The following is a 13,335-nucleotide window of genomic DNA, read 5'->3' on the forward strand; positions in this document are numbered from 1 at the left end:
TGTAATCATAATCATTTCAAAACAGCAGTCGTTTCAAAGTCTTTGCCCCATTTTGTTCCATTGACATTCTTTTTCAAGAGAATTACTGTAAAGAAATGTCATCATACACAGCGGGTGAAAAAAATTGTTACAATGCTTTTAGCTTATTTCAAGTATGACTGTTCTCTCAGCATTCAAATGTCTCTGACACTACCTGTGGAATTAAATCCTAGATTTAAGGATAAACAAAATTCACGTTGAAACTCTATTTAATATATAAATTTAATGGCAATATTTGTATGGCTAGCCCCTTGTCAATTTTCCCTTAACCCTAAACCTATCATTAAATCCTGCAGCTTCTTTTTAAATTTTTTGCTACCCGACAAAGACTTTCTCATTAACCAAGCTTTAGTCAAGCACCTCTGAACCCTCAGTCTTGGCTGATAAAACTGCAGACTCTCAGCACAAACAATTTCATTGTCTAATCCTCTCCCCAATCCCCTCTTCCCAAGCCAATAAGAGACTTAGACAAACACTAGCACAGTTTTTAACAGCTCATAGCAGCATCCCTAAAATGACCTCAGCCCTCCTTAAAGTGTCTTCCTGAGAAAGCTCTATGACTCCATGATGCTGCAGAAATCTACTATTGTTTTCCCCCAAACCTGATGATAGGAAGATAGGGCCCTGAGCCCCATCTCAGAGCAGTTACTTTAGAAAGCTTGCAAGATAAATCCTTTCTCTGTACCTTTGAGATGTCAATCATCTACCACTCAGAACTGTTCCTCCCAACCCCAGGATCTGAAAGCCATCTTTTTGAAATGCAAACATTTAAGGAGATAACTCTCTCACCCTTACTCCCAACCCTGTGGGTACCTTGCTCTGACTTGTACCACTGCCTCCAGTCATAAAGATATGAGAAGTTTGTCTCTTCTCTGGGATGAGCACCAATTAACAAACCCAGATGGCCTAGTCACATGGGCCAATGCCCCATTAACACCCCTTAGTGCCTTTCCCATAGCACATTCCAGCCTTTAAAAAGTTTCTCATCTTTTGTTTTGGTGAAGCTGATTTCAATTAATATTGGATACTCTTCCCTATTGCAATAGTTATTACTGAGTAAATATCACTTTAACTAGTATCCAGTTTTATCTTTGACATACCCTTATAACAAAAATCAACAGTTAACTCCCTTCTTGAATGATTGAAATCTCTTCTTATTTCTTTCTTAAGTGCATATCTCTTTCCTCTTGAAATCACTTAAAATTCCCCCTGAAAAAATAATCTCTCCACCAGGATTCAACTTATCTTCTTGAGCTCTCTCTTTTCTTAAAATTTTATAGACCAGATTTATTTGGAGAAAACAAACAACCTCACTACCCAAACGATGGATGTTTACATCTCAAGACACCTCCCAAATACTGTCTACAGATTACAAGTAATTTTCATATATTTTACATGTATTGAGGAACAGGATATGAATCAATCCCTGTTTTTGTTTCAACGGGGAGTAGGGGGATAAAAAACAGCTATTTTAGATACAACTATTTGGAAGGAGTTGACATGAAGAGGGCACACCCTACATTTTCACCATCTATAGCAAATGGTTTAAAAAACCCTTTCAACTTTGGGTATCTTTCTCTAAAATCCACTCTTTAGCTACAAGCCAATTCATGCCAATTATTTAAAGTTAATTCACTTGGTATATCTTTCATGTCCACCGGGTAAATGATTCATTATGCCCATTGCTGCAGCACTCAAACCAACATCCCCGCCTGGCTGGACAGGGCCTAACCTAGTATTGGTTGGAAAAGGATTTGAAAACAAGAGACCAAAGTGTCATTTCCCTACAGGAACCAATATTGCCGACCATCTACAAACTGACACTACAAAGGTGCACATAAAAGCACCTTTTCAGAGGAAAGAAGAGCCTTCTGCAATTCAGTCAATCCCTTGACCAGTGATTGTTTTTGTTTTTCATTGTTCTAATTCTCCCTCAACTTCACCTGATAAAGGACAGAGTATGTGAGTTCAATATGCCACAGTGCTGCAATCAGTACAAAAATGTCTTTTTATCTCCTCTGGTACTTCCACACCTAGCTTTACTGTGACCTTTTCCACTCCCTGTAATCATTTAAAATCTTTGAGCAAGACTTCTTAGCCAATGAGTACAGTAGCTTGATAAGCAAGAACTGATTTTCAATCTTGAAGTAGACAGAGAAATGATTCAGAAGAAATCTCCTTTTCTCTTTTATTTTCCCAATTTAGGGAGCAGAGAATAGGAAAATAAGGCTGCATTTTCTTATGTTTCTCTTCATTTTTCTTAATGACTGTATTTTCTCTTCTTCACCTTTTATTTACTTCATTTAACCCAAAGGGTGAAGAAAAGATGGAAAAGCACTAATTTATTTCAAGACCTGTAGTGCATTAGCTATTATTACCATGATTTCCTAATAGATATCATCTCCATTTTTTTTAATAAGGAAACTGACAGTTCCAGAAATTAAGCCACCTGCCTAGGGTGACTTAATTGAAGTAATTGAAGAATAGAATTCAAACTTGTCAAAATCTCATTTTTTTCTATAATTATACACTTTCAATTTTAAGACTGTTGACAGTTTCCTTCTTTTAGAATTGCTCTTACAAACTTCATGAGCAATTCTCATACATGGTAATGTAAGAGATCTTTCCATCCACCGAACTACTCCATCAGGGAGAACAGGCTGGGAGAAAAAGAAGTGAATACAGATAAACTGTATAAATAAAGTCTGTCATCCTTTAGTTGTAATTTTTTGGATTTAATTTTAGGGTTTCTGTTTGTTTAAATGATAGCATCACTGAATGAAGACTTGCATTTACTGTTTCAAGGTTGTTTTATAGAATCACAGACAATTTGGAAGAAAGGATGTTTTATTACATAAATTTTAAAAAGAATAATAGTCTTTTTTATATCACTCAGTATGCTATTAATGCTCAATTAATATCAATATATGATAACTTTAGGCTTAAATGTAGTTGTCTTTCCTATTTCCAATCAGGCAGGTTCATCATTTCCTAAAGTCATTTTCTCACAGCCTCAAGTCATCTCATTATTGTTCTTATCATGCTATAAATCTTCGTCATTACTCTATTGATGTCACCTTCAGTATTATCTAGAAAGCATATTTTTAAAATCTCCTTGCGAACTCTCTGATCTCCCCACAGAGAAGGAAATATAATTGCTTTATATGTGCTGGTGGCATAAGGAGATGGCTAGTGAAAAGTGATTTTAAAGCTCAAAAGCTATCACACTAAAATCATCATTTTAACTAGATAAAGCATACTAAAGAAAGCTACTGTATGAAAACTAAAAACTTCTGAGAAAATTATATAAAATCAAGTAATATTCTATTGATTTCATTATCCAGTTTCTTCCTTTCCTCTTTTTAAAAAAGGTTTCCGTTGTAATGATCTGAAGTCCTGACAAAATACATTGGGTGGTAGTAAATTTCATCCCATAGTTTAATAATAACAGGAGTCTTCTGTTCTGAGCAACTCACTGACAGAATATAATCAATTCAATTGTGGGAACATCACTGACTATTCAGAGATTTAAATGATGAACGCAGCTGTACAATTGTTAAGTTAGTTGGATCAGGTAGACTTTTCTGCTTCATTTTTTGAGATTTCTGATCATATTTAATTTTTTAAATAAATATACAGTGCCTGTAAAATGTAAACAGGATTCAACCCTAAAAGTTACATTTAAAGAAATGACTGGAAGGAACAAATGCTACTATAATAACTATCAGCTAGTGGACTAAAAGGTTCTAGTCTCCAGAAAGAAGCAATGCAGTGAAACGTGCAATACCACAGAGGTCGCCTTCGTCAGACCCATCAGGACAATCCCTTCTCCCATTGCAGAGCTTCTCTGGCTGCAGGCAGACCGAAGTGTCATTAGCACAAGGGTACTTGGGTGGCCCACACAAGAAACTGTCACAGTCATCTTCGTCTGATTGATCTTCGCAATCGATATCTCCATCGCATACCCAGTCTTTGTTGATGCATCTCCCTTAAGAAAATAGCAACAACATGCATTTAATTTTTGCAATTAAGCCACTGGAATAATGAGTAGTCATTGTCTTCAGTCAGAGGCAGAACAAATTGCCATTAGCAAGAAATCTGTTTGCTGATAGTTTGACATTTTCATGACAGCATTTGAGTAGTTCTTGTCCTCATTGTAATAGTATTCTTAGTGTTAAAGCCCTGATATTTTCTTTAGTTTCAAGTTATTGCCTTACCCTATTTAAAAAAAAAATCTGTAACTCATTGAAAGTTTAATTACTTTTAAAAGCAAATTTTATTTATAAGTCCTTTTCAGTGCCCTAAATTTAGATAGGTGCTATCACTGTATTTTGGAGACCTAAAATTAAGCGAATGCTTTATTTTTGAAGGTGAAGATGTCCTTCTATTTACATTTATAACCTTAGCAACTCAACTCCTCACATTCAGACTTATGTACATGCCCTTTCATAGAAGAATGTAAAATGTTACTAAACATTTTAGTAGCTAAGTATATACAGACAAAATTTAGAGAAATATGTTCTTTATTGACTTTGAAAGAAAAAAATGAAGTGATTATTGTTTAGCCAGAATGTTTCAAAAGTAACAATGTGAAATTCCTAGAAAGCAATGGGTATTGACTATGTAAACTGTTTTTGTTCATTGCAAATTATTCTTCCTTTCCAGAATATTTGTATTTTTCTTCTAATTAATCATCTTTTCTGAATTATACAATGTTAATGTGAATAAAAAATGTTCCTAAAGATAAATACTGGTTATCGGTTGACTACGCCAACATCTCATAAAATGAGTGGGGCAAATAAAAGGGAAATGGAAAAATGTTAGGTTTTATATGTCCAAGAGTCATTATGTATTTAAATGTCTTCTTCAAACTCAAGGCTACTGAATTTTAAAATATTTAAAATATTTGTGAAAAGATGTTTTATTTATAGAAACATATTAATAATTCTCTATGCTACTATATATCAAATAAGAGAAAAACAAATGATCAGTTCCACAGTTAATATAAATAAATTTGATAATATTCAACATTATTTATTGATCAAAATACTCTTAAAATAAAATGAATTATTTTATTCACATAAAATGAACACTTTATTAATTAAATTGAATATAAATGGAGGAACATTATAAAATTTTGCTTTAACATCATAAATAAAACTAATAATGTTATTATTTTATATTGCCTGGAAATATTATGTAATATAATTAGACAACAGAAAGAAATGAGGTATAAAACTAGAAGAGAATATCATTACATGCAGTTAATATAATCACATAATTATAAATCAATAAAAACTAAATAAGAACTATAAGAAACTAAGAATTTAAAATATATGTAGCTAGTTTCAAAAATTATACAAAAATAAATAGATTTCATATATACAAAGATAATATAGTAGAAGAAAAGGTCAACCAAAAAATCTACCATAAAACAAAGTATTTTGAGTTAAACTACACAAAAACTGTATATAATTTATATGAAAATTTAAAAGTTTATAAAGAAACTCAAAAGAAGCCTGTAATAAAGATATAGTTTGGTTTTAGAGAGGAAGATATATTAAAGGTATTATTTTTCCCCTAATTAATACCATCCCAATAAAATAGTAACAATATTATTGTAATCCCATGAACTTATCCTAAACTTAAGAAAATAAAACTGCAAATATCATGAGGAGTCTTCTAAAAAAATAGAGGAACACTAATGAGTAGGAACTATATATGCCAGGAATTTAGAAGTGTTTTAAAGTAACATTGGTTAAATTTTTTTCATAACAGGATATCAATAAGCATCAATAATTAAACAGCATAGAGACATGAGAAGTACAGTCATTTATGTACATGGTTTTAATATACAAAAACTGGCAATTCAAAATAGTAGAGAATAAATAATTATGAAATTAATAATGTTAGGATTGTTGATGAGCCACCTGGAGGAAAAAAAAAATGCTGAATCTTTACTTGATCCTTACACCAAAAAAAAATATAGACAGATCAAAGAAGTGTTTTAAAATAATAACAATGATAATACACATTCTAGAATAAAATAGCTATTAAAACAAGAACATTACAAACATAGAAAACATAAAGGACAAATTGACAAACTTAAATACTGTCCACACTGAGCAATAAAATCCATCTACAGAGTCAACATAAAGTCAATAAAACAGAAAAAAAATCATTATATTTGACAAAAAGGGCATATTTCTTTAAAATAGAAAAGCCTCATAAATCAATAAACCAATATAAGTGCAAGATTCACAATGAATCAATAATGGCTTACAAACGTAAGATGTTCAAAAAATCTTTCAATTAAAAAAGTAAACAAAAACAGCAATATGATAGCATTTTTTCTCTCACATTGATTAAGATTAAAAAGTTGTATAACACAAAGATAGATTTGACAAGGGTATAAAAAAACAACCCCAGTGTTGAAGGGGCTGCAAATTGGGATAATCTCTCTGTAGGCCAATATTATGAAATCTAGTAAATTAAAAATGTATCAACTCCTCACCACAGCAATTCTAATTTTGGAATTTTTTTCATTGGTATATTTGCCTGATGTGCAAAGATGCATATGCAAGGGTATGTGTTGCTGCTTTGTATATATTAGCAAAAGTCTGTTAACAACTTAAATCAGCATTGCAAGACTGGTAACATCAACTACAATGCATCCATACATTGAAATTATACACTTGAGTGAAAAACAATGAGATAATTCTGCATAAATTAAAATAAAACAATCTTCAAATCATGTTAAAAAAAAAAAAGGCCTACACCTGAGTTTGCTGTAGGCTTTCTTTTATATTAGAATAGAATTATCTGTTTATCAATATCTGTGACTATATTTCCATACATATGTCAATATAAGCACATGCATAGGCTTGTCTCTACATGAATTCTTTCTGGAGGGTTATGCAGGAAATAATGAAAAATGATTGCTTCTGGCGAGGAAGACAAGGTGCCTGGAGTAGAAGCCAGATGGATTTTTCATTGAATCCTTTTGTGTTAGTTTGTTTTCCTTCCACTATATTTCCATGTAACTTTTTAAAAAAAATACTAGCTCATTTTAAAATGATAAAGATGAAACATATACACATATGCCACAAAGTCAGATAGTTTCTACAAATACAGAGGTTACTCTGTGCCTTATACTTTCCTAGAGAGTTTAAGTAGTATAAGAAAGTCCTAAGACCCGTTCCCTGTCACCAAGGAGTTTATAATCTAGTTAGCAAGACAAGATCAATGCATAATACATATTTGTAGTCTAAAATATGACATCCTGTACTTAAGTATTAAATTGTATGGGATCATCTGCAAGTATAATAGAATGAAGGGAGAATTCAAGAATAATATAGTAATTTCCATTTTTAGTTTGTAAATCAAGATGCAGCTTACATTTTCCTCATACACACCCCATAATGACATTCTTAACCACTGACTCCAGAATGACCCTAAAATTGTTTCAACAAACCCATCCATAAATCACTATCAATCTTTTAGAGTCAGAGTAGCAGTAAAGCCTATTTGCCACCCCTGATCTAAATGCTGCCTGGAAAAGGTAAAGAAAAATCTTATGCAAATGACTAATAACTTTAACATAGATTATGTTACCAGAGATATGAATAAATATGAATACGTAGCTTAGATAAAATGTACAAATTTCAATAGCTCTCTCCTCCCACTGATTTTGCAGGGGATGTTTGAAACTTAATTGCTTTTCCCTTTCTTGTTTGGTTTTAATTTTTATAAAAATGTGGATAAGAGAGTACACCAGGTATGATAAGTTTAGTTAAATTTCTATTTCATACCCATTAATTGAATAAAACCCAAAAGCAAATTACCTTAGTAAATATGCTTAAAGAGTGTTGATTTTTACTTGATTTGTATCAAGACAAATACTTACATAGTGAAATCACTGGACATAACATAGTAAAAAGTAAAGTATTACAACTTCTCTTGTTTAAGCTCCTTCCTTTATTTATATATAAGAAAGTTGAAACTCAGGTCAAATTAGTATTTTTAAAACAAAATAAAGATTAATAATTCTAAAATGTGTTACAGAAATTATACACATCCAATATCTAAAAACACAAGATCTTTAAAAATAACTTTTAAAAATATTGTGCACAAATAAGTTCAAATAACCAAGTAAACCAAGTTCAAATTGTCTTTACTAATTCTTCTTTAAAGAGATATCACAGGTTAAAAAAATATTTGGTGTTTATTATCAAGTTGAGTTCTACATAATATTTTCTGATTTATTTATGAAGATGTTTTCAACTTGCTTATTACTATGTGTGCAAGACACACTCTTCTGGGAATTGTAGTTTTGTCCTTTGAGCAAAGAGAATAAGAACGGCCAAGCAACAGCAGCAACAAAAAACAGAAATAGCAAAAATCAGCATGTTGGTATCATGGCAGTTACTACAATCACACACACACACATACACACACACCCTCTCTCTCTCTCTCTCTCATACACACACTCAGGACTTTGTAAGGACTATTTTGATTTGTGTAACCTTGAAATATACAGTTTAGGTCTAAAGTCAGTAGAAAGTCAACAGCTATCGGAAAACGAAGAGGTCCTATGAATTCCTAGAAAATGTGCTGCTTTCCTCAAATAAACTTACATGATCGCTTCCAAAGTTCCTTTTCTCTCTGTTAAACTGTTTTGGCTATTTTAAAAAAATAGATTTATTAATTTGTGAACTGCTTGACTGTCTTTTGTCTTTATGAAAGACAACATGCTATAAGAGGACAATTTCTGTCCTGGGATATGACTGGCAGTTAATATCAAGAATATGGGTATGAAGAAAAGTGAATCTTAGAAAAAATCCAAAGGGATTTACTTAATAATATGATTTTTTTGAATATTGGTTTTTGAAATACAATGTCTTTTAATTTGTATACTACTAACCTTTAATCCCACATACATATTTATTTCTCTAACAATGTTTGGCTTTGATTCAATTCAGCAAATATTTATTGAGTATTTTGTACCTGTCTAGCTACTGAACACTGTAGGAAAATTGGAAAGACAAATTCCTGACCTTGTGGAGGAATAAGTCGAGTAGTGACAAACGTTCTATAAAAAAAGGATGAGATTAAAAAAAAGCCTTATAACAATTACAGAGTGCTATGGAATTTCAAGGAGCTAGAAAAGATGTATGATTGAAAGGCTGAGGAAGAGAAAGCTTTACTAAGATGTTATTCAGAAAGGGGTTTTGAAGAGTGGCAGTGAATAGTAGATACGGACACAAGAAAAAAGGCATTTCATCCAAACAGCTGTCTTATCTGTATAGTCTTAACATTCAAATACATACCCTCTGCAAAAGCAAATAAAAGGAAAGAGAGAGAGAACAATTTAATAGTATGGTACTTTACTGCTGCTACTCAGTGGGAGTGTGTCAGGGCATAGATGGTGAAAGTAAATCAACTCTCCCTTAATTTGGTCCCTCTTCCATTTCTGAGTGAATGCACTATAAAATTACATTTTGTACATTTATTCTGTTTTATGCTAAATATTTTCTTAATGATACAGCTTTATGTACAAATTTTCATCAAAACTGTATATACAGAACCATGTATACTGAGTTTTATGGATGATTTTCAATGGTAATTTTGAATAGGCAGTTTTAACTTTATTTGTTGAATCTAACCCACATATAAGATGCAATTCCTATATAAATGCATAGACAGAGCAAGGGTGGGACTTGCTCCAGAGGCAGCAATAAAGCACTTTGGGACTACAGTTCATGAAATGTTGATTTCTAATTCAAGAGTGTCTCCTAATCTTACAGTGGAGAACCACTGAAAGATTTTGAGAAAGTCTGTGATCAGGTCCCAGCTTACAAAGTAAGGGGAACCTAAAAACACGTGTAGAATGGATTGAAGATAATAATTGTCAGGGATAAAAATAGTAGACGACACAAAGGTCTGAGTGAGATACAATACAGACTTAACCTTAAGCTCTGATGTGTGAATGGAAAGAACAGAATGGGTGCTGTTAAGAGAAACTGTAGACGTAGCATCAGTAGGACCTGGAAAATTATTACACGCTGGAAGTGTCAAAAGGTAGTTTCTGCTTTAAATTTAAATGTTTAGGAGAATGAAGGGTGTTTCTAACAGAAATAGAGGAGAGAGGAAGAATTTCTGGCTTTGGAGAGAAAGTGGGATGTTGAGCATAGCAATGGAAAAAATGGGTTTGAAGCGTGGGGTTCAACATCAGTGACAGAAATTTGGGAGGCATTTACCTGGAGGTGATGGTTGAAACTTTGGGAACAGAAGAATTTGCTATGGACACCTTACAGAAAGACGAGAGGAGTAAAACAGAGAAATTAAGAGAAAAATCTGTGCAATGTCTGAGATGGATTATGTATTCAACAGATATTTTAAAATTAAATATAAGGGATAGGCAAAGGGAAAAGGAGCAAGGGAAGGTGAAATAAAAATAGAAATCTAAATGCTGAGTGGAAAGAGGACAATTCAATATGAGATTTCATAAGGAAAATTTCAAGGAAAGGATATGTATTGGAGAGAAAGGTCAAGTATTGCAGAGAAAGAAGTCACTATACAGTAGTAACAGTCAAAGGTATTGTTGATTAAGTTCATACTATGTTCTAGGCACTTTTTGTACAGTCTATTGGTTATCATTATTAATATCTCTATTTTACAGATCAGAAAACTGCACCTTAGAGAGGTTTGGTAATCTATGCAAACTCACGTAGTTACTGAATGGCAGAGGAGGACTCAAGATTGAGAAGAGGATGGGCTGAAAAATCATTCCTGGTGACAACTGAAACAGCAATTTCCATCAAAGGCAGGGAGAGGATGTTAGACAGCAAAAGGTAAAAGAATGAATGAGAAAAAAGACATCGAGGTACACTACACAAGATGATTCAACGAAGGGAAGGAGGGAGACAGGAAAACTGATAAAATAAAATGTTTTTGAGGTTACTGTGCTAGGTATATTTACAAAGAAAAAGAAAAATTAGTGTAGAGAAAGAAATTGAAGACATGAGCAAGAAAAATGAGTAAGGTCCCATGGGATATAGGAGGTCACAGGATCAATAGCTAAAGAAGACACCTTCTTGGCAGAATGGAGGGTATTTCCTACTTAAGATACAGGATTAAAGGAGGAAAAGAGTAAGTATACAGCAAAGTGTTTAAAAATGCTAGTGGGAGGAATAAAGAGAGTAACGTACAAGGCTTATAAGAAGCTATACGCACAAAAAATCTATTAGATTTAGAGCACATAGACAATGGAGAGCTCACCATGTTATTTCATCAGAAATAAATAAAAGTATACCATAGGGTCAGTTACAGGAAGGGAAAAAAAAGTGCTCTATTTAGAAATTCTTCATATACAATCCACCATATAATTTTAACAAAATCACTATTCCATTGTAGGATAAGTTTGGTTCTAATTATCCAGATTGATTTTTACCATAGATTAAACTCACCATTTCACTTTTTATTTACTGATACAACAACGGGGTAAGGGGAAAAAAAACAAAAAAACCCAAATAAACCTAAACATAGAAAAGAATAACACTTTGCCATTCACACAAGCCCACAATGGATTTTCATTACATGAGAGGATCAGAACAGAGGATGATGTTTATGAAGCCACCGTCAGAGTTAAATCCCCTTGTGTGCCAGTTAGTTTTGTTACATTCTTCTGCTAAAGACTACTTCATCCTTAACTCTTAATTCAACCCTGGGACCTTACTTGACAATGTACGTTACTTTTTCTAGTGGAATCTAGAGTGAAAGGTTATGGGTCAACACCAATCTATCACTTGGAAAGACAGTCAGTCATAAGGGGAGACTGTACAAGTATCACACCTCTCACTCTTTTTTCCTGGCCATCCTTTCCCCCATTCAAAGACAAATATTGACCACAGTTTCTTGTGAAATCTTCTAGAAATATTCTTATTATAGAAAAGAATATACTTGTATTTATTTTCTTTTTATTTAAATAATATTACATACTATGCCCACTAATATGTTCATTGACTTTTCACTCAAAATTTAATCATAGGGAAATGTCCATGTCAGTGTATTATAATGATTTCCATTTACTAAATTGTCGCCAGGTATTCTACCATATGGATATACCATAATGTTTCTACCTAGTGCCCCATTTTGGGCTATTTAGGTTGTTTGCGACATTTAGCTCTTAAAAACAATTTAGTGGCAAATAGCATATGAAAAGATGCTCCACATCATATGTCATTAGGGAAATGCAAATTAAAATAACACTACTATAAACCTATTCAAATGATGAAAATCGAGAGAAAGGGAAATCTCTCCCAGCAGCCTCAGAAGCAGCGGATTAAAGCTCCACAATCAACTTGATATACCCTGCATCTGTGGAATACCTGAATAGTCAACGAATCATCCCAAATTAAGGAGCCCTGTGGATGAAAGGCTCTTGGTGCTGCAGCCAGGAGTCAGTGCTGTGCCTCTGAGGTGGGAGAGCCAACTTCAGGACACTGGTCCACAAGAGGCCTCCCAGCTGCACATAATATCAAACAGCAAAAATCTCCGAGAGATCTCCATCTCAACGCCAGCACCCAGCTTCACTCAACGACCAGCAAGCTACAGTGCTGGACATCCTATGCCAAACAACTAGCAAGACAGGAACACAACCCCACCCATTAGCAGAGAGGCTGCCCAAAATCATAATAAATCTACAGACACCCCAAAACACACCACCAGACGTGGACCTGCCCACCACAAAGACAAGATCCAGCCTCATCCACCAGAACACAGGCACTAGTACCCTCCACCAGGAAGCCGACACAACCCACTGAACCAACCTTAGCCACTGGGGACAGACACAAAAAACAACAGGAACTACGAACCTTCAGCCTGCAAAAAAGGAGACCACAAACACAGTAAGATAAGCAAAATGAGAAGACAGAAAAACACACAGCAGATGAAGGAGCAAGATAAAAACCCACCAGACCTAACAAATGAAGAGGAAATAGGCAGTCTACCGGAAAAAGAATTCAGAATAATGATAGTAAGGTTGATCCGAAATCTTGGAGATAGAATGGACAATAGAATGGACAAAATGCAAGAATCAGTTAACAAGGACCTAGAAGAACTAAAGATGAAACAGGCAACGATGAACAACACAATAAATGAAATTAAAAGTACTCTAGATGGGATCAATAGCAGACTAACTGAGGCAGAAGAACGGATAAGTGACCTGGAAGATAAAATAGTCGAAATAACTACTGCAGAGCAGAATAAAGAAAAAAGAATGAAAAGAACTGAGGA

At 33.6% G+C, this 13,335-nt stretch overlaps 1 protein-coding gene across 1 annotated transcript in view; it reads right to left on the reverse strand.

Annotated features, from left to right (window-relative positions):
• Nucleotides 1-13,335, reverse strand: part of LRP1B (LDL receptor related protein 1B) — a 1,810,989-nt gene that overhangs the window by 645,765 nt on the left and 1,151,889 nt on the right. The window contains exon 22 of the mRNA XM_049711954.1: nucleotides 3,827-4,027. Coding sequence (XP_049567911.1) covers nucleotides 3,827-4,027 — 201 coding nt within the window. The remainder of the gene's footprint in view (nucleotides 1-3,826; nucleotides 4,028-13,335) is intronic.

This window comes from Orcinus orca, chromosome 7 (genome assembly GCF_937001465.1).
Source record: "Orcinus orca chromosome 7, mOrcOrc1.1, whole genome shotgun sequence".
NCBI classification, from domain to species: domain Eukaryota; kingdom Metazoa; phylum Chordata; class Mammalia; order Artiodactyla; family Delphinidae; genus Orcinus; species Orcinus orca.